This window comes from Micropterus salmoides, unplaced genomic scaffold, assembly GCF_014851395.1.
Source record: "Micropterus salmoides isolate LMB-PRFRI ecotype aquatic unplaced genomic scaffold, ASM1485139v1 Ms_hic_scaffold_6, whole genome shotgun sequence".
Lineage (NCBI taxonomy): Eukaryota > Metazoa > Chordata > Actinopteri > Centrarchiformes > Centrarchidae > Micropterus > Micropterus salmoides.
The window spans coordinates 2,586,126-2,605,056 of NW_024044348.1; the positions used below are offsets into that span (position 1 = coordinate 2,586,126).

The 18,931-nt window shown below is 45.0% G+C and overlaps 4 protein-coding genes across 6 annotated transcripts in view; 1 reads left to right on the forward strand and 3 right to left on the reverse strand.

The window, feature by feature from the left end:
• Window positions 1-3,979, forward strand: part of wdr59 (WD repeat domain 59) — a 21,030-nt gene extending 17,051 nt beyond the window's left edge. For 2 of the 3 annotated variants that reach the window (XM_038701065.1, XM_038701066.1), the window contains 5 exons: window positions 400-547; window positions 894-975; window positions 1,086-1,206; window positions 1,661-1,803; window positions 3,070-3,979. In XM_038701065.1, the coding sequence (XP_038556993.1) occupies window positions 400-547; window positions 894-975; window positions 1,086-1,206; window positions 1,661-1,803; window positions 3,070-3,305 (730 nt within the window). In that variant the 3' untranslated portion in view covers window positions 3,306-3,979. The remainder of the gene's footprint in view (window positions 1-399; window positions 548-893; window positions 976-1,085; window positions 1,207-1,660; window positions 1,804-3,069) is intronic. The other variant, XM_038701068.1, reaches the window with a different exon arrangement.
• On the reverse strand, window positions 3,969-14,655 carry LOC119890591 (WD repeat-containing protein 88-like). The gene is made up of 13 exons (XM_038701919.1): window positions 14,608-14,655; window positions 14,191-14,246; window positions 13,589-13,652; window positions 12,236-12,346; window positions 11,078-11,166; window positions 10,648-10,711; window positions 9,297-9,435; window positions 9,089-9,218; window positions 8,192-8,376; window positions 7,694-7,776; window positions 7,531-7,599; window positions 4,448-4,546; window positions 3,969-4,374 (listed from the first exon to the last, which is right to left on the reverse strand). Exons 1-13 carry the CDS (start codon window positions 14,653-14,655, stop codon window positions 4,249-4,251), a joined length of 1,263 nt encoding a protein of 420 aa, XP_038557847.1. The 3' UTR covers window positions 3,969-4,248.
• Window positions 3,969-18,931, reverse strand: part of LOC119890051 (WD repeat-containing protein 88-like) — a 31,701-nt gene continuing 16,738 nt past the window's right edge. Inside the window, exon 12 of the mRNA XM_038701075.1 lies at window positions 3,969-4,233. The gene's annotated coding sequence lies outside the window, so the exon portion shown is untranslated. The remainder of the gene's footprint in view (window positions 4,234-18,931) is intronic.
• On the reverse strand, window positions 14,843-18,042 carry LOC119890053 (G patch domain-containing protein 1-like). The gene is made up of 5 exons (XM_038701076.1): window positions 17,892-18,042; window positions 17,595-17,795; window positions 17,230-17,514; window positions 16,747-16,830; window positions 14,843-14,944 (listed from the first exon to the last, which is right to left on the reverse strand). The coding sequence occupies exons 3-5, from the start codon at window positions 17,419-17,421 to the stop codon at window positions 14,942-14,944; spliced, it is 279 nt and encodes a 92-aa protein (XP_038557004.1). The 5' UTR covers window positions 17,422-17,514; window positions 17,595-17,795; window positions 17,892-18,042; the 3' UTR covers window positions 14,843-14,941.

Genomic DNA, 18,931 nt, shown 5'->3' on the forward strand with positions numbered 1-18,931 from the left:
TCAAGAGGTGTGTCAATTTTTCCTGGACAATTTCCAACCTCTGTTCCCGTTTTGGGATGTTTACATTCAGTTTCTTGTGACCACTTTCTTACTGGATGCGAGTAATACTTCTCAATATTACCAAGATACATCACTGGACAAGTACTTGGGATTTCATATCCCAGGACATTATTTACAACTAAACTAACATTTTGCCAGTATGTCCTCCTTTTTGAACGGTTGCAGAAGATGTGTGCGTGGGCTGCTTCCACACAGGCTCCAGCTGTTCTGTTGTATAGCGAGTTGCCTAGATTTTATTTTGGGAGTTATGAAATAGCGAGTTTGAATGTAAAAGTGTTGCGTAACGAGGGTGGACGTGTGACTCTGTGAAATGAGATATGTGTGTGTTGAACCTTTCAGTCTGGATCACTACAGTCAGATGAGCGACGTGCAGACTCTGGCCATGTTGTGCAGCGTGTTCAGAGCTCAGCCTCCTGCAGACTGTTACTCTCTGTACGGACAGCAGGCGTCACGCTCCTCCATCTTCCCCCCGCACCACTCGCGATACGTAAGTCCTGACTCGCTCTGTTGAAAACGGGATGTTTAAGAAACCGTGTCGACATTTTAGGGACCAAGCGATCACCTGACTCACAGAGAGAAGAATCGGAGCTGAATGAACTTGCTCGTCTGCTGAGTGACTTTCTGGAGTCCATTTTTAAAGTGACTCACTATGAATTAATTTTTTGTCTTTGTTTAACAGCTTTTAAACCGTCCTGCCAGGAACCAGAAAAACTAATCGTGATCACTTGAAATATTATAATAAAACAGTTCAGGTTCCTATTTATAAACACAAATACAGCAGGAACGTGATGATGATACACGGTGATGTAATTAAGTGTCTGTTACTGTCTCAGCCCAGTTACACGTCCAGCTCCGTCACCTCGGGCTCGTGCTCCAGCACCTCGGACTCCATCACCACGACCACCTGGAACGCAGGTGAGACTCGCGGACGCCGGCCGCCGCATTACTGCTGCGCTGTGTTACCGTCCGTGTTTGGACTCCATCTCCAGCCAATCAGATGGGGGTTTTTTTGTTGTCGTCCGCAGGTAGAGATTCTGAGCACGTCAACCCCTGGGGTGAACCCTCCCCTGATGACTATCGCTATGGTAACCAGGGTTACACAGACCCTCGGGAACGAGAGCGAGAGCAGCACGACATGAACAAGAGGTGACGTCACGCCGGTTCCACGCAAATTTCCAAATTCCCATCGCGTTTGTCACCTGAGTTTGACGAGTGTGTTGGCAACACAATGTTAATAAACACAACGAGAATATTACTACAGCTGTATGAACTCAAAATAAACATCTTTCTGTGATTTAGTTACAATAAACGGATCAAACTGATGCAGAAATAACGACATCATGATGCTGCTTTGTTAAAAGTATTAAGTTGTGCTTTATCAGGTCGGTCAGTTAGATGACAAGCAAACAACTTTTAAAATGCTTGTTTTCTGAATGGAGTTTGGCTGGAGCAGGACTGCGCTATGTTAACTTGTTTCATAGTAAAGTAAGAATCCTCTGTCAAGTCGTGTGCGAAACTATCATTAAACGTAAAAGAACTGCTGTGATTGGTCTGTGTGTCGTGAACACAACTCCGATGTCACTTCCTTTACCCCCTGCAGACTGCTGGACCCCGCCAACACGCTGCAGTTTGACGACTTCAAGAAGTGTTACGGAGAAATCTTGTACCGCTGGGGTCTGAGGGAGAAAAGGGCCGACGTGCTGAAGTTCGCCTCCTGCCCTCCTGAACCCCACAAAGGCATCGGTACGTTACTCTGCAGACAGCTGCTGATTGTTAAAGGTGTCTTAGATGGAAAACTGTGTTTCCCTTGGAATAGCTGAATAAAAAGAGTTGTATAGGACTGATCTCCTAAGTTTCTTCAAACATGTAAATTTCTCACACCCAAAAGACCCCGGGAAAACGGGCGAATGCCAACAAGCGCTAGATGTGTCACAGTGGGGGACTGAACCGGGGTCTCTCACACTAGAGGCATGTGTCTTATCCAATGCACCATCCCCAACAACAACAACAACAACATACCAAGCCGGGCAGAATCAGCAACAGGACAGCTAGCTGCACAGCTAACTGGGTAGCTAGCAGCAGCTGCTGTTAGCAGCTACAGTGACCTGTAACATATAACTCTGTAAATCACCTAAAGTGGAGGCAGAGCAGCCGAAAGGACATCAGCGGGAAAACCAGATCAGAACCAATCGGTTCTCCATCAACTCTGATCCAGGGAGTTGTATGTCGAGCGCTATATAGTGAGCTCACTATATTAAAACAACACTTTCGGACACTACTCCGATCGTTCGTTAATTACGTCATTGCCGTCGGACAATCAGTCTTTTCTATCAGCGCAATGCATGATGGTATGTAGGGCTTGGTTAGTGACCATCGGTTGTACTCTACTTTTCAAAATGCATTCTGGGATACATTGAGTGGACTAAATAGGGTATAATAACTCTCACTATACATTCGGACAGCACTACAAAATGGCGAGCTCACTATATAGTGAATGAGTCTCACGTAGTGAACAGAAGAACAGCTGATCGCTGGGCTCTAGTCTGGATGAACAGATTGTTATTAAGTGCCTGATGAACCCGATCTGAACCTGGTCTGTTATTTAACCTATGGCTGGGCGATACGTTTAAAGGCAGATTTTTGCTCCAGAATGAAAATTTAAGCAACCAGATGGTTAATTATGTGGTTAAACTTTTCTTTGTGGTCAGAATGGGAGAAACACTTGATGCTAACAGTGAATCACTTAACAAAACTGAGGGAGAATATTCAAAACTAGTATTATAACTAAACTAGTATATTAGTAAATCTTTTTTCAGTCCCTTTTCCGCAACAAAATAAATATTTTAACGAAAAAATTAACTGCAAATTTGTTCATGTTCTGAATTAAACCAAATATTTGTTGACGATATATTGAACATTAACTATATTGATATTGAGGAAACTTATATTGCGATAATTATCGTTTTATTGCCCAGCCTTAATTTAACCCCGTGTGTTGTCTCCCTGCAGAGTTCGGCGTGTACTGCTGTCACTGCCGCACTCAGGCTCGTGGGACGCAGTGTGCCGTCTGTAAGCGTCTGACCTTCCAGTGCGCCATCTGCCACGTGGCCGTCCGCGGCTCCTCCAACTTCTGCCTCAGCTGTGGTCACGGCGGACACACCAGCCACATGATGGACTGGTTCCGCCGGCAGGACGAGTGTCCGGCCGGCTGCGGCTGCCACTGTCTGCTGCAGAGCGTCTTCTGATGATCCAACACAGACGCTCTTCTAAAAGACGGCGATGAGCACGTCTTCTGTCCGACACAACCTGCTGCTCAGACTGATGGACATTCACGGTCCCCAGAGGACAAACCCTGCGGACCTTTCCTCAGGACAAACTTTCCACATGGACACTAGAAATACCAAAACCTGATGGATAGATGGTCGTGAGGTTCGTGCTCCCAGGAGGACCTTTAAGTCTATGAAAAATGTCGATCACATTTAACCAAAATAAGCCTGCACACTTTTTGTCCGACCAACAGTTGATGGTATAAAATAGATAAAAGCAGCAAACCCTCACATTTCAGAAGCTGGAATTAGTTGCGTGTAAATGATGCCGGCTGCTTGATAAAATACTTAAACAACGAATACTTGACTAACTGTTTGGAACCGGAGCTTCAGGCAAAGTGTATGTGCTCCATAACAAAACATAAAAACACAAGATTTGTGCTCAAAAACGAGAGGTGACACCTGGACGGCGTTGTTTGTTTAGTCTGAGGACGAGACATTTACGTAGCTTCTATCTCACAGATGTGATCACACAAGTGTTTGTGACGCAGAGAGGAAAAGCTTCCTGAATTCTCTGAAGAGTTTACAGATGTACTTTATGTCAAATTATAATAATAAAAATTTGCTTGAATTCAGGCAAAATGTCATTTAAACAGAAAGTGAAATCCTGTTTTTTATTCTCTACTTTCTTTCTAACAACACATTTAGCTGCAGCTGTTCGATGATGACATGATGATGATGAGAGTTCATCCACTGGGGGGGGGGCTGCAACCAAGTGCTAACATGATGCTGCGGCTGTAATAAACACTGCAGCCTCTGGGGGACGCCAGCAAGACTTTAGATTGTTTTTTGTAGTTTGCATAATGCCAGTATCCACCCCACCCGCCCTACCAGCTGCTGCTCTGACCTCCTGGACAGGAAGTCACATGAGAGGCGGAGGCTGCGGTCGGTATGCGGGGGGCGATTTGAGTCGACAGAAGACGCACCGGGTCAGCAGCTCTGAGGTCTGCAGTCTGGACACGGGGAACGGCTTCCCGCACTCTTCACACTGGAAACAACAACAGTTTTTATTGATGAAACTAAAGTTATACAGACAAAACAAATGACGGATTGTTTTTCACCTTGAGGATGTGAATTCCTGTTCCTTCGGTCCTCCTCCGCTCCAGGACTTGTGGGATTTCCTCCATGTTCTCTGTGTTCCATAACCGGACCGTCCTGTCCTGCAGAGACAGAGGAGACCAGGGCTGGGTTTCAAAAACCAGTACCTTTAAAGTGACACTGATACCAACAGAGTATTTGCACTTAACACATGTTTTCTTTTCTTTTTATTGTTTGAAATAATATAAAAATATTGGGAAATCATATCAGACCGCTCCTCGTCCTGTTCAGGCCCTCCTCACGTTATAATCAGAGGAAGGGCGACAGCTCGGGAGGTGTTTCTGTATTTGAATGCGAGAGGAGTGAAAAAGTTCAGTGACCGCAACAAATCTTGAACTGAATATAAAGATCTCTGCGAGTGCTTTTTCCTTTAGTGGTGAGTCACACATTTCCTCCAAAGAGACGACAGTAAGAAGAAGAAAACGTGTGAGGAGTCCCAAGTCACTAAACTACTCTTAAGACAAAGAAGCAAAGGAAAATAAAGCTGCACATACAGCTGATCAGACCGACAACATCGAAATATACTGAGTGTTAAAGGATTTCAGAGGACGAAACCAACGGAAAGACAAGTTGGTGGTGATAAACGGAGACCGCCGCCGATGCTGAGGCTTACATGCGCCGTGCGGCACATAAGCAACAAAAAAAGAGGCAGAGTTTTGCTGCGAGCAAAATCATACAAATAGTATTTTTCCCCGATCTTGTTCCAAAAAGGATCGAATGCAGTTTGACAGGAGAAGTTTCGCTATCGGTACTGGGCTATTATGGTCAATACGCAGCCCTAGAGGAGACTCTGATGCCGCAGCTTTTCACCAGCGCATGAACACACCACAAGAGTTGACTCATCAAATCAATAACAAAATAATTGATAATGCAACTCTAACTGATTCTGCAGCAGTCATTCTGCACTTTATCCTGAAAGGATGAACATGTGTGGGGAATCAGGGCTTCCGACCAAACTCTGGTTTAAAAATCAACTGTTTTAGTTGGTTTTGTTTGTTTAAAGATTATTATTATTAAAGTGTAAAGAACAGCTGACCAATGTGGAGCAGGTCACCAGGGTTCAAAATCTAAGGGAGTCCATGTGGGACAAATCTGAAGACTGAACCTACAAAGACAAACCAGCAGAAAGATGTTTCAGTGTTTGACAGTCAGGAAGGAGCAGAAACCTGATGAGTAAATCCACCAGACAACACTGAATCCTCTGCTCAGTAACCATGGAGCTCTGCAGGTGGATGCCCCGAAACACATCACGTGTTCTTGTACCAAAACAAACATGGACGCCAACCAGCAGCCCGTTTATGCAGCAACATTTGAGGTCAAAAGGCCAAAAACGGAGGAAAAATGCACAGAGTCTGGTGAGAGCCAGGACTGTGGAGCCCACAGAGGGAACCGGATCTGAGGCTCCCTTCAAGTGAAGCTGTTTACAGGTACGTCTCCCTCAGCGTCACACACTTGATGTCATCATCGGTGGTCGCTGACGTCAGTCACAAAAATCCAACACGTTTAAATAAGTGAAGTAAATTTTGTGAAGCGACTCGATACGAAGACTTGAGACTCTCTACATATCACACATTGTATGATGCCAACTGGAACAGACCAGGGGTCTCATTTATAAAACTGTGCATAGAATCTTCACTAAAAGTGTACGCGCACTCAAAAGCCAAAAATGGTGTACGGAAAAAAATATTCAGACTTATAAAACCATGCGTACACACACTTGTAAGCAAGTTCCCTTTATAAATCACAATCAACTTGAAATGTGACGCATGTGAGGGAACTCCATGTCCAACCCTCCAAACACCCACAGTTGCTTATAAATGGTCAGTGAAACGCCGCTCATTAATATTAATCCGTCCTGACTGCAGGAAGAAAAGGAGGCAAACTTTTCAAAAAGGAGGCAAACAGAGAAGCTACAAAACGAGATTTAACTCAGTGACGCTGTCGTTCCTTTTGGTGAAGCTGAAGCTGTTTGGTGGGTAAAAGACGCACTTTCACGGAACGCTTGTGCACAGGAGAAAGGGGGCCCCGGGCTCCAACCCTTTATAACCGATCTGCAGGAAGGGGCCTCCCTCTGAGTAGTGACGTCACTGACCGAAGGGGGACACACAGACGGGACGACCCAGATACTGATCTGGATTCCCCCGTTTGAAAAGAGAGGAAACCAAATGCCTCCCGTTTGTGTTTAAACATTTATTTAGGCTACACAAACACGGCACTCACTTAACGAGGCTGGCGAAGAGTTAAAAGGAAATATAACTTGTTGTAAATGACAATAAAATAGTGTTATTTTTTTACAAGCAGCGCATCACATCCACACGCTGGCACTCAGCGTTTTGGCTCGATAAGGAAACGAACATGTGATAACAATGTAAAATATGAAACTCTGCTCTCGTATCTTATTTATGAGAATAAATTTCAATGCATGCAAGTATAAATTAAATGATTCCTGATTAAACTGTCCAACATATTTGAGGCGTTCTTTTGCAGAAACAGAATCTCCGTTTGTGTTTATTATCCTCAGTCATGGTTCTTTTTGTGGCTGCAAATTATCTTAAATTATGTTTTTTTATTGCGCACTTCAGGGAAAATCAATCAAACGTGTTTTTGATTATTTAGAAAGGCTGTAAGCCTGTAATACTCAGAGGTAATAGTGAGTCACCGTTTCTCTTTTCTCCTCTTTATGTGCTTACGCGTGGTTCAGAGTTTACTTACGGCACATTCTCCCCTCAAGTTTGTTTCTTATAGATCAAACCCTTTGCTTGGGAAGTGGCGTCCGCACGTTTCCAGCCCAGTTTTGTACGTACGCACCGTTTTTTAATGAGACCCCTGGTCCACCTGGGTCCCATCAGGCATCACACATTCAGACTTAAAACATTCTCCAGGTCCAAAAAAGGAATACTGGAAGAAGTCAAGCTCAGATTTCAGCAGGTCATCAGGAGACGTCCCATCTCTGAAGATACAGTGCTAACAAACATGTCTGTAACTTTATCATGAGCGCGACAGTGATCACGATGATGGAAAGGACCTGGACTGAGGGGACCGGTACCTTAGAGGCAGAGGCCACCAACTTCCTGTCAGCGCTGACTGACACATCAGTCACCCAATCACTGTGGCCCTGCAACAGAGACGGCAGAAAACATGAGCTGAGCTCTCTAATAGAACACTTTCATTATTTCAGAGTGATCCGTACTGCAGCAGAGTTTAATCACCTTCAGGATGAGAGTCTGGCAGAGGGAGGACATATCCCAGAGTGCAACAGTCCTGTCGTAGGAGCCAGACACCAGCAGGTTTGCTGCGGTGAAATGACAGGAAGTGTTTTATTACATGTGCAGCTCCCAACAAAGATCTTATAGAAGTGAGATGCTTCACTCGGAGCGTTGCACACACAGGGTGAAAAGAGTAGCTGCGGCGATGTGCAGTGTAAGAATGAAACCATGTAAACCTGCTCTGGTGCGACGCCTCAATAAAACTATGAGTCGATGAATGAATGAGCAGACCTCTTTAAAATGACAACTAACTGAACAACAGTGAGATATTTACACGTTTCCAGGACACGTCCAAGTATCAGGGCCGGTAAAACAGCGTTACCGTTTTCTTTCTCTATATAAAGCTCTGACTGCCGTCTGCCGCAGAGGGCGTCTGAGCTGTCAGCTGAGGACAGGAACCTGAACCTCGACCCCGTCTCTGATGCTGCTCGGAGGGCTCACCGTCAGCCGAGAAGCTGCAGGAGCTCACGCTGCCTTCGTGGCCTCTCTGCAGCGACGTCCCGCCGTGAGATCGAAACCCTCCTGCCTGCAGGTCCCACAGCTTTAAACTTTTATCCCATGATGCCGTGCACAGGAAGTGCCCGTTGTTGGTGAAGCAGCAGTCAGAGACAACGTTGCTGTGGTTACTGAGAGAAACGGGAAACGTCAACAACAACAATAACAAGACAGAAGAAGAAATCAAAAATGTTAGAGAGGCAGACGTACACCATCGTCATCATCATCACATAGACATCATCTTGAATCATCAGTGTTCATCAGCGTGAGGAGGAGCTGGCAGGTGGATGTCGTTCCCTTGTTTGGGGTCCGTAGACCGGGTCTTTCTGCTCAGATGCTGACGCCGTGGTTCTGTTGTGGTCGGCGGGTTCTGTTTTACAGCAGACTCGCTGTACAGAGCTTCTGTTTCCTGTTAGCTTCAGACGATACCAGACTTTGGACACTTCCTGTCTTTCTCCCTGTCTCTTCTTCCTCCCTCGCTATTTTCTCTTTCCTTTCATTTTGCAATCTGCGCCATCAAATCCCGTCTTCTTCTTGTCCATAGCGTGAGTACGTTGTGCAGTTTGGTGGCGCAGATTCCCAGTCTTTGCCTGAGGGGGCCCGCAGTCTCAGACTTTAAAACCCCCTGGATTAAACTAAGCATTGCTGCTTTTTAGAGAAGAATTATTCAAATTTCTTGTTCAACCGTTTCAGCCCTTCGCAGATTATCACAGTGCACAGTGAGAGGAAAGAGGAGCTGGGGGTCAGTAAGGGCCAGGGGCCCTCTAGTGAGTTCATCCGGCCCTGCTCACCATAACGTTGAGGCAAATCAAACAAAAAGCAATGGAAGCGGCGGATCCTCACCTGTCGATGGACACGGTGGTCTTCTGAGCCAGCAGGTCCCACAGTTTGACGCTCCGGTCTGCAGACACCGACGCCACCCGCTGGCTCTGAGGGTCGAACCGGCACCGTGTGATGGTGGAGCGGTGGTGATCTGGGAGGGGAAACAAACGCACCTTCACTAACTAACGCTGGAGTTAAAGATCCAGGAGGTGTGAGTTGGCTGTCGTACCGCTGACGTGGTGCAGCGTCAGTCCGCTGGCGGCGTCGCTGACGTAAACGCCGTTCTGTGGATCTGCAGCGCAGACGAGCAGCCGGCCATCCGACGAGGCGCTGCAGGAGGTCAGCAGGCCGGCCTGCCTCCACCGCCACTGCAGGACCAGGACCAGAATCAATATCAGTACTTATTCCCATCAAAACATGAACTGTCAGGACGAAGAATCAGCTGCAACTAACAGATGTTTCTATTATCAATTCGTCTGTTAACCGCTTAGATTCATCACTAATGTCATAAAATGTCCGTTTTACTTTGTTCAGTGATACAAAACAGAGAAGAACTGGCAATCTGAGACACCAGAGAAAGTCTGGATTTATGCTTTTCTTAAATAATTAATTAATCGATAAATCAACAAATGATTTAAAATAGTTTGATCGTGTCAGTACGGCAGTGGTTTAGTGTACTTATGGACAGTTTTAAGGTACTCTACAGTACTCTAGGTGTTCTACAGTTAAATGATAACTTTAGTTACTTTGCAGATTCAGGGTAAACATAAGACCAGCAGATAAAGTATAAAAGTGACACATCAATGCATCAATAATTATAATCGAATAATATCGTATGTTATTCTGCGTGTTGAGTACTTTTACTTTTCTAAGTATTCTAAGTATATTTTGATGCTTGATTCTGAACGCAGGACTTTTACTTGTATTTCTACTTAGATAGGTACATTTATTTTTAACAGTTTATACAGTGAAGTTGAGTTTGTAACTCCCTTCTGCTACATGTGCAGAAAATATACATTAATATTGATAAAATGGGAACAGAAATAAACAATATTCAATGATCAGTGGAGCAGTGCTGAGGATGAATTACAGTTTAAGAGTCTGAAAGCTTGGGGGGAAAAAAGCTGCTCTTTAGTCCGGTGGTGCGGCAGCAGAAGCTTCTATATCTCTTCCCAGAAGGCAGCAGGGTGAAGCGGCTGTGGCTGGGTGAGTACTGTCCTTTAGTATCCACACTGCAGTATTACTATTTTTACTAAAGTAAAACATCTGAGTACTTCTTCCACGACTGCGATACGAGTTCTGATACCTACATCATACTTTTTTAATCTTGAGTACAGAACATGTACACTTTTTTCTTTTTTTCCTAAACTTTATTTATTTCCTTTTTGAAATTGAATGTGAACATCTAAAATAACCCGAAGCATCACGTTCATCAGGTCTCATTATTAAACTATAAAACACTGTGTGATTCTTCAACACTGCAGTCAAACTGAAAACTCGATGTTAGGAGGAAGAGGAGCATCTCTGGTCCTCCCTCAGCAACCACCACAGACGGAGAGAAGAAGAAGAAGAAGAGTTACCAGAGTCTGTCCCGTCTCCAGGTCCGCGGCCACCATGTTCTTGTCCCAGGAGACTGTCACCGCCCTGACGGACACACAGGCTGAGGTTGTTTTTATGATCATTTTCAGGATTAAAAATCCTCTTTTGATATTTGTCCTGGTGTTCGAGGTCTAGGTAACCCTCTGACCTGTCCTCTAGCGCCACCCTCAGGACAAACTCTACATTTACCTTCAGCTCTGAAGGACAACAGCAGGACTTTAATCTGGTTTCATCCTGTTTCTGTCTGACTAACAGATCTAACTGATCCGACGTATAAAATCAATACGTACTAGTAGCGTATCTGTCAATCATAAGTTAAATGCCTCCTGTGAGCTCCATGGATTGATCCATAATAACCTGATCCAGGTAAAGCATCCTGGCTGTGAACAGCTGCTGTCAGCTGAGACTCACCTGTTGCTGTTTGGGATCAGAGCGCACTCAGTGATGGTTTTACTATGAAGTCCATCAAACACCCTCAGAGGTCTGCAGCTCTCCACGTCCTGCACAGGTCAAAGGTCAACAGGACAGGCTTCAGCTTAGCATCACAGCTAGCTCTGCACAAGTTTCCCTCGTGTCTTAGTGCGTCCCGCCACGGAAGCACGGAGAGACGCAAGGAAACCATACGAGGAGAGAAGAAACGAGGGCATATGTTTGTCCTCTGAAGCGTCACACGTGAAGCGACGTCCGTGATGTGATGAGGCGGCAGGTAACTAGAGCTGATCAGCTGATTGCAGCTGTCAGTGCGTCTAACAGCTGTAGAGACTGTTGATGGAGTTTGTGTCCGCACTGTGCCGATACTAAAGACTCACAGTTATCAGTGCAGAGCAGCATGTTTCCTCTCACCTGCACATGAAGAGCAGCCTGCAGCTTGTACTAATCTACGGCTCTCTGTAAAATCTGTAATCAGTGTTGGGGTCAGTGTTGTCATTACTGAACAACCCGGAATATGATCATTGCGTCTTTTGATTTATGAGGCTAAATGTTTCGGGGGAAATGATGTAACTGAGGAACACCCAGGAATAATCAGCTCACATGTGACTGAATGGAAATGATGATAAATGATGTAGAAAGTGTTTCTTGCGGACAGACAGACTCTCCGACTTTAACTGCATCCATAATAAAAGTTACTGGGGGAAATAACATCATGAAAAGAAAATTATTTCTACTAAATGCAGAAAGTTGTTTTGTTGTTCAGACCTGCAGTGAACACAGATTTTTCACTAGATGTTGAAACAGAAAACAAATAAAATGTAAAACTTGAGTTTAATCTCTTATCTGTCTTCACTCTTCTGTCTGGGAAACGGCCGACCAGAACGACTTTCGATTCAAGCGAGAAGCGATGACAAATAAGAGACCTGAGATGCACCTAGAGTATCAAAAGCATGTAGAGAAGAAAGATAAAGAAAGCTCATTTATAACTGCCACTAAAGTGCTTTTAAGCAAGGCACCACCAGCTCCACATGAGCTGCTCAGAGACCATCAGACTGTCGTGTTGCACAGCTGCAGGTGTGACTGACTCTGGACAGGATGCACAGACTGAATCTATAAATTAAGGTAGGAGGAGTTTACCCAGAGGATGGCGGTGCGGTCTGAGGAGCAGCTGAGGACGCAGCGGTTGTTAAAGCAGAGTCGAGCGGCGGTGACGGCGTCGCTGTGAGCTCGCAACACCTTCACTGGAACCTGCAGACACACCAACACATCACCGCACACAGTCTCCTTCCTATTAACACCATAAACACATTTTACTTAATTCTATTTAACTGCTTAATATCAAAACGGTAAAAGGTTGTAGTAAGTATTGTTGTTACAAACGTTTGACGAGCCTCTGATGTATAATGAGGCCCAACAAGTACATTTACTCAAGTTCTATAACAGTGGTGGACAAAGTACACAGATCCTCTACTTGAGTAAAAGTACAAATACCTTTGCTAAACATTACTGCACTAAAAGAAGTCTTAAATTTAAATTTCTACTAAGTACCTGCTTTTTAAAATACTTGACATGACAAACATAATTTATTGGATAGATTAATTTTTAACAAACATCATATTTAATAAACTCTTCATGTAACTGAAGCTGTCAGATAAATGATCTGAAGTAAAAAGTACAGTTTCTCTGAGACCCTCTGAGATGTGGTGGAGTAAAAGTAGAAAGTGACATGAAAACTTAAGTACAGTACTTGAGTAAATGTTCTTAGTTACTGTCCACCACTGTTACTTCAGTCTTACTTCAGTTTCAGGACTCTTGCAGTTGCTTTTACTCCAGGGAAGAGAAATACTACACCATCATATTTATCTGGCATCTTTTGTTTCTTGACAAAGTCAAGTTAGAGTAAATTGAGCTTAAACGATCAGTCAATCAATTAGTCTAATTGTCATATATTAAAAAAATTATCAGGGACTGTTTTGACACATTTTCTGGTTTCAGCCTCTCAGATTAGACAATTTCAGCTCTGGATAATTTTGCTTCTAATATAGAATAAATTGACTAACAAAATAATCATCACTTTAATACACACTGAAAATCACCATTAACGTTTGTTTCTGGGTAAACTAGTTAAAGATGAGCCTCACCTCAACCAACACAATAAAAATGCTGTTTGAACATCAATGCATCAGTAATAATAATCTAAAATACGATAATAACATTAATGTAACGATACAGGTAACGTTAAGTCACACAGCACGAACGTCTCAGGTAAAATTCGACGCTCACAACGGGCACTTCGCTGCATTGAGTTACTTTGATACTTTAAGCACATTCTTCTGATAATACTTTCACTTGTAATTGAGTATTTTTACAGAGTTGGTACTTTTACTACAGTAAAGAACCTGCATTGCTTCACTGATGAAGACGGTCAGTGAACGCACCATGTCGGGCTAGCCGTTAGCCGCCTAGCTAGCCGTTAGCCGTAGTTTTTACCTGGCTCTCCTGGCTCCACTCTCCGGCTCCTCTCTCCTCTCTGTCCGCTCCTCCTTTTCTCCTCCTGGAGGTTCCTCAATTGATAAAGGGTCCAAGTTTTTCGACGCCATTTCAGAAACTTTCGGGAAGAAAGTTTGGTTTGTTTGTTAGCTACAAGTGACTTTAGCTCCCGCCGCGGCAGTTACCATAGCAACAGTCCCTCTGACCAACGCGAGATGTTGCCTTCAGGAGCTGCGGGACATGACACAATTGAACATGTAATAAAGCATTCCTGGGGGAAGTCGGGCTTTCAGTAAACTGTTTTCTAATACAGAAAGGTTTTTATTTCAATCTGCAGAGTGTGGCTGTTCTATTCCTACCTTCTCCTTTCCCTCTTCCACTGTTCTTCCCTACATTCTACTTAATTTTCCCAACAACTCTGAAGGAGACAAAACTACAAATAAATCAGTCAAAAGAATCAATGACAACAAAACAAGGCAGCAACGTTAAACGAGGGACATTTTATTATTTAAATGAACAAAACAACAGGTTGTCTGTTGTGTAAAATTAAAGAAGACCGGAGGTCAACTCTGTTGTGTGATTTTCGGGTTGTTCGTCCTCACAGAGGACACACTTCCTGGTTCCTCACCAGGTCTGATGGGACTGGACCTTTTTCAGTCTGGAAGGAGGGACGGAGACAAAGAGACAGTCAGACAGACACTCCAAGGGCATTAATATAGTGTGGGAAACGCTGGCATGTAAACAAAAGGTTAAGTTTTTTCATTACGACCTTGAGTAAAAATAATAACGCTGGTAATAAACTCTCTCGGCTTTGTGTCCCACTTCCTGCTGTTCATGTATCCTTCAGATTAAAGGTCTGAATGAGGAGCTGACTGAATTCATAATCCTGCTTCACAGAACCTTGAACACACGGAGGATCACTGTTTTAACTCGGAGGCTGTTTCCTACAGACAGAAGTTATTTTATTACACCAGGCAAGTTATAATATTAACGTGTGCGAAGTCTCCGTGACCTCTGACCTTTTCAGCAGCTCCTCTGTCGACACCGTTCGCCGTCGCTGTCCTCATCACTGTCCTCTGAGCTGCTGTCCGACGCCTCCTTCTTACTCTTCTTCTGCTGTTTCCCTTTGTGTTTGTGCTTCTTATGTTTCTTCTTCTGGGGGGAAATAATGAAGATGGAGTCAGAGAAGAAGAATCAAACAATCAGGGGACATTTTGTTTTGCCTTTTCTACTTTCTACCTTCTTCTCCTTCTGTGTGTTTGTGCTGCTTCTTGTTCTTGTGTTTCTTCTCTCTGCTCCTCTTGTTGGGTTTCTCCTCCTCACGGGGGGAGCAGGCGGAGGTGGCGCCTCCTCTCACTGAACAGGGGAACAACAGTCGACATCAGAGCTACAGCAACACGTGTTTGCACCTTATTCACAGAGAACCGTGTGGCTGGATGAGTTCAGCTGCTCCAACTCGTTTAAATATTACTCTGGTGATCGTCTCATATTCAGACTAAAACCAGCAGTGAACGTCTCTCCTAACGAGTCCTGAGTGTCTGATTATCTGTTTGCATTGGTTTCGAACAGCCTTCTAGGGCAGCACCTACGGCAACGTGTGACGTCAGCACGTCAGCACGCCAACTTGCGTCTCTTCTAGCTAGCCTTAGCATCAGCTAACTAGCTATTGAAAAGCCAAATGGCGAACAGACGCCCCAGAAATCAGACTTGAAAACAAACGTGGTTGTTTACAGTCACGGGCTAATAGAATAGTTCAGTGTTTAGTTCTCGCTAACCTTTCAATAATCGGAGCGAGGAAACGACTAAAAATGGAAATAAAATTCAGCTTGTTTGTCTGCTGCCGCGCTGGTTTATGGGCAATAGGCAGCATCGATGCTGCCTTAAAAAACGTCCGTTACTGGGGCAGCTTGAAGGCGTCGCAGGAGACAGGAAGAGGTCGTCCGAGCCGTTTCGAACAGCACTCGATGCCTCGCTGTTAGACACCTTCTGAGTCGGCAGTTTAGCCCGTTTCCAACACAGCCTCTCTGACAGCCAGCAGGGGGCGACTCCAGCGGCTGCAGAAAGAAGTGTGATTGTAAAGAAGTCTCGGGGGGCTTTCACACCTGTAGTTCGGTTCATTTGGTTCATTAGTTTGAGTTCTGGTCCGGTTCGTGTTCACACTGCAGGTTTACAAATGAACCAGAGAAGTAACCGCAAACCGCAGAGCCTGTTATGAACAATAACGTAAAAACGGACGTGTCCAGGAATAATTCGGGGCTTATTCGCCTACAGTATTCTGTGGTGTAACGATCACATTTTTTAATGAACTGACAGGGTAAAGTGAATACGACTTGCCCTCTTTTATAAACAGATTTTAACCTATTAATCAGGGAAATACCCGCGCTGACAAGTAGGCTATACCTTATAAAATGATTTTCATAAACACAGCATGGCATATACAGATCAATTATTTGATCGCTGAACACATTTCGCGGTCAGATGATGGATTTATTAGTGGTTTAGCTTTGGAAATAAATCCTGTGGTTGGTTCGTTTGCTTTCACGCCACAAGCGAACCGCACCAGAGTTCGTTTGAAAGCGTACCGAGACCACCTTGAAGAGTTTGGTCTGCTTTTGGTGCGTTCACATCTGCCCAAACGAACCGCACCAAGGGGGGAAACGAACTCTAGTGCGATTCAAACGAACTTAACGAGGCAGGTGTGAAAGCACCCCAAGAGAAAATGTTTCTACTTTCAGCTGATTTATTCCCTCAGTAAACACTTTCCTGATGAGTTTATGGTCTCAGTCGCTAGTTTCAAGTCTTCTTCAACACAGCGTGATGTTCATTTAGTAAATTATGGTCCCATTTAGAGGAACAGAGACCAGGAAGCAGGGGAGGCTTTAGGGCGGGGCTACAAGCTGATTGACAGCTAGTTAGCTCCACCCTCTCATCCAAATATGGTCTGGTTCCAAAAAAATAAATGGCGACAGGCAAACTGGAGGCTTCAAAACGGTAGTCCACAAACCAACGGGTGATGTCACGGCGGCTACGTCCACTTAATAAAGTTTTCCTTCTCTCTTGCTTCTAGAGGAGGTTGTAAACATTAAGTGAACAGGATAAAAAGAAAGCTGCACGCGTTTTCAGGTTTGAGAGTGAGCGCGAGGATGGCGAGGACTCACTGAGAGCAGCTGAAGGAGGCGGCAGCTTCGGACCAAACTCTTCTTCTTCTTGTTCTTGAGTCGAGTTCTGAGATGAAACCGCCGCTTTAAAAAGAAACAGACGACAAACAGCATGAAAAGTTAGAATGACACAGAAACAACACGCCTCAGCTTCTGCTTCTAACAGCCTCTTTTTATTTTAAACATTGTTTGTTGTTTATTTGGACAACTGCAGCAAATTTATACTTTATTTTAAACTTTAAGGCGCCTTTACGCTGCGATTTTGAGCCGTCTCAGACCAAAGTTGACAGAAACGTGATGAAACCTCTGGTCCCTCGATCTCACTGTGAGACACCAGCTGATTTCACAACGTCAGCATGTCGTGTTTCTGTCTTTGAACGCAGCGTCCATCTACTTTACATTCACTGTATCTTCAAAACATCAGAATGATGCAAATCAAGCAGTGCAGTAAAACCAGTCTGGTCAGGTTTCATCTGTTCTTACCCGCCTGCTGGCCCGACGCGGTGGTGGCGGAGGAGGTGACGGCGAGGAGGTGATGTTGAAGAGATTCAGCGGCTGCGGCTCGACTTTGAGCTCCTCCTCCTTCACGGCCTCCTCATCGTCGCTCTCTCCCTCGGATGAAGAGGAGGATTTCTCATCAGAGGAGCCGGCGAAGATGGCTTTGAACAGATCCATGTGAGGCCGGCTCTCCTCCTCTTCCTCCTCCTCCTCCTGGTCTTCGTCACCTCCTTTCTTCTCGTCTGAGCTCGGCCGACCCGCTGACTTTGTCTGTGTGAAGAGAACACGAGGTCAGATGTCCAATCACGTTCCCGCTCTCTAAGAGGAAAAAGCCCTTTCGCTGGACTCACCTCCTCCGCTCTGCCGGGGGGTCTGATCGTCGGTGCTGGTGGACGCAGGTAAAGCAGGTACGGAGGTTTGTTCCAGTTTGACCTCGCTTTGGTTTCGTGCAGCGCTGAGCAGCTCACTAAGGGGGTCGTTCTTCTTCTCCCCCTCCTGGTCTGAAACGTCCCACCGAGACCTCTTCCCAGCCCCCGGAGGCTTTGGAGGAGCTGAGGAGAGGAGGAGGAAACATATGATGAGTTAATGTTCAGGCTTTAGGTCTAAAGGCTCTGAGCTTTGAGCGCCCCTGCAGGTGGATCAGGTACCTGGAGGTTCTCTGCTCTCCGTCACAGTCAGGAAGTTGAAGACTGAAAACTTGTCTCTCTTCACTTTGGGCAGACCCACCATGCTCGACCTGCAGCGCCAAAAACAGGCAGTTATTTAGACTTTAAATCAAACAGGAAGGAGTCAGAGACTGAACTTCCTGTCAGGTCTAGAGCCTCTGATTAACTGATGGTTCTGATTTAATCCCAAAAATCAGTTGCAGAAGTCGGATTTCAATCTAAACTCGGTCCCGTTTTTTCCAGGATTCTCCCTTATTTTTATGTTCTCTCCCGTTTAAATCTCTTCCTGGAAATCTCCCATATTTTTAACCTTTCTAAAAAATAAAAACCCCACTCTGCGTATTATTATGTTCTCTGGGTTCCCCTCTGGTAAAGCAGGCGGCAGTTATGCCATGACATCTAGTGGACGGGAAGTCACTCATTCAGCACTACAAACAAAAAGACGAGAAGAAGAAGAAGAAGAGCAGCGCGAGAGATTCAAGGATGTATGACCATGGAGAAGCGAATTAAACTGAACCTCACATCGTAAACCTCAACATCACAGGTGCGGGTGCGTGGCGAGCGTCTGGGCGAGGAAATGTGCGAGCGAGTTGTCAGTAAATGTACAGTGTAGGTCGCAGTGCTAGTAAAAGTCTGTCTGCTGGAAAGTGAAGGCGGTTAGCGCTGGCTAACATCTCCTGAGCTTCAGACTGCGGTCTGAAGGCTGAGCAGGGCGGGGCGGAGTCACGTGACCACACACGGTATCATGTTTCAAGGTGGAGGGAAATTAACACACACGCTACGTGGGCCCGTGGAATGAGTTGTCAATTGCGTGCGGACACGACGCACAAAAGAATTGCACGCAGGTATCAGCCGCGGTAGAAAATATCAGTGCAGCCGTTCTTCTCAAATGAAACGGGACTTCACTCCTGGTTTTAATAGTGATACCACAAGAATGTAAATTTTGTATTTCAAACAAACAGGAGACTTAGCTAATTTTAACAAAACTCCCTTCACGCAATGCATCATGGGAATTCTGACGG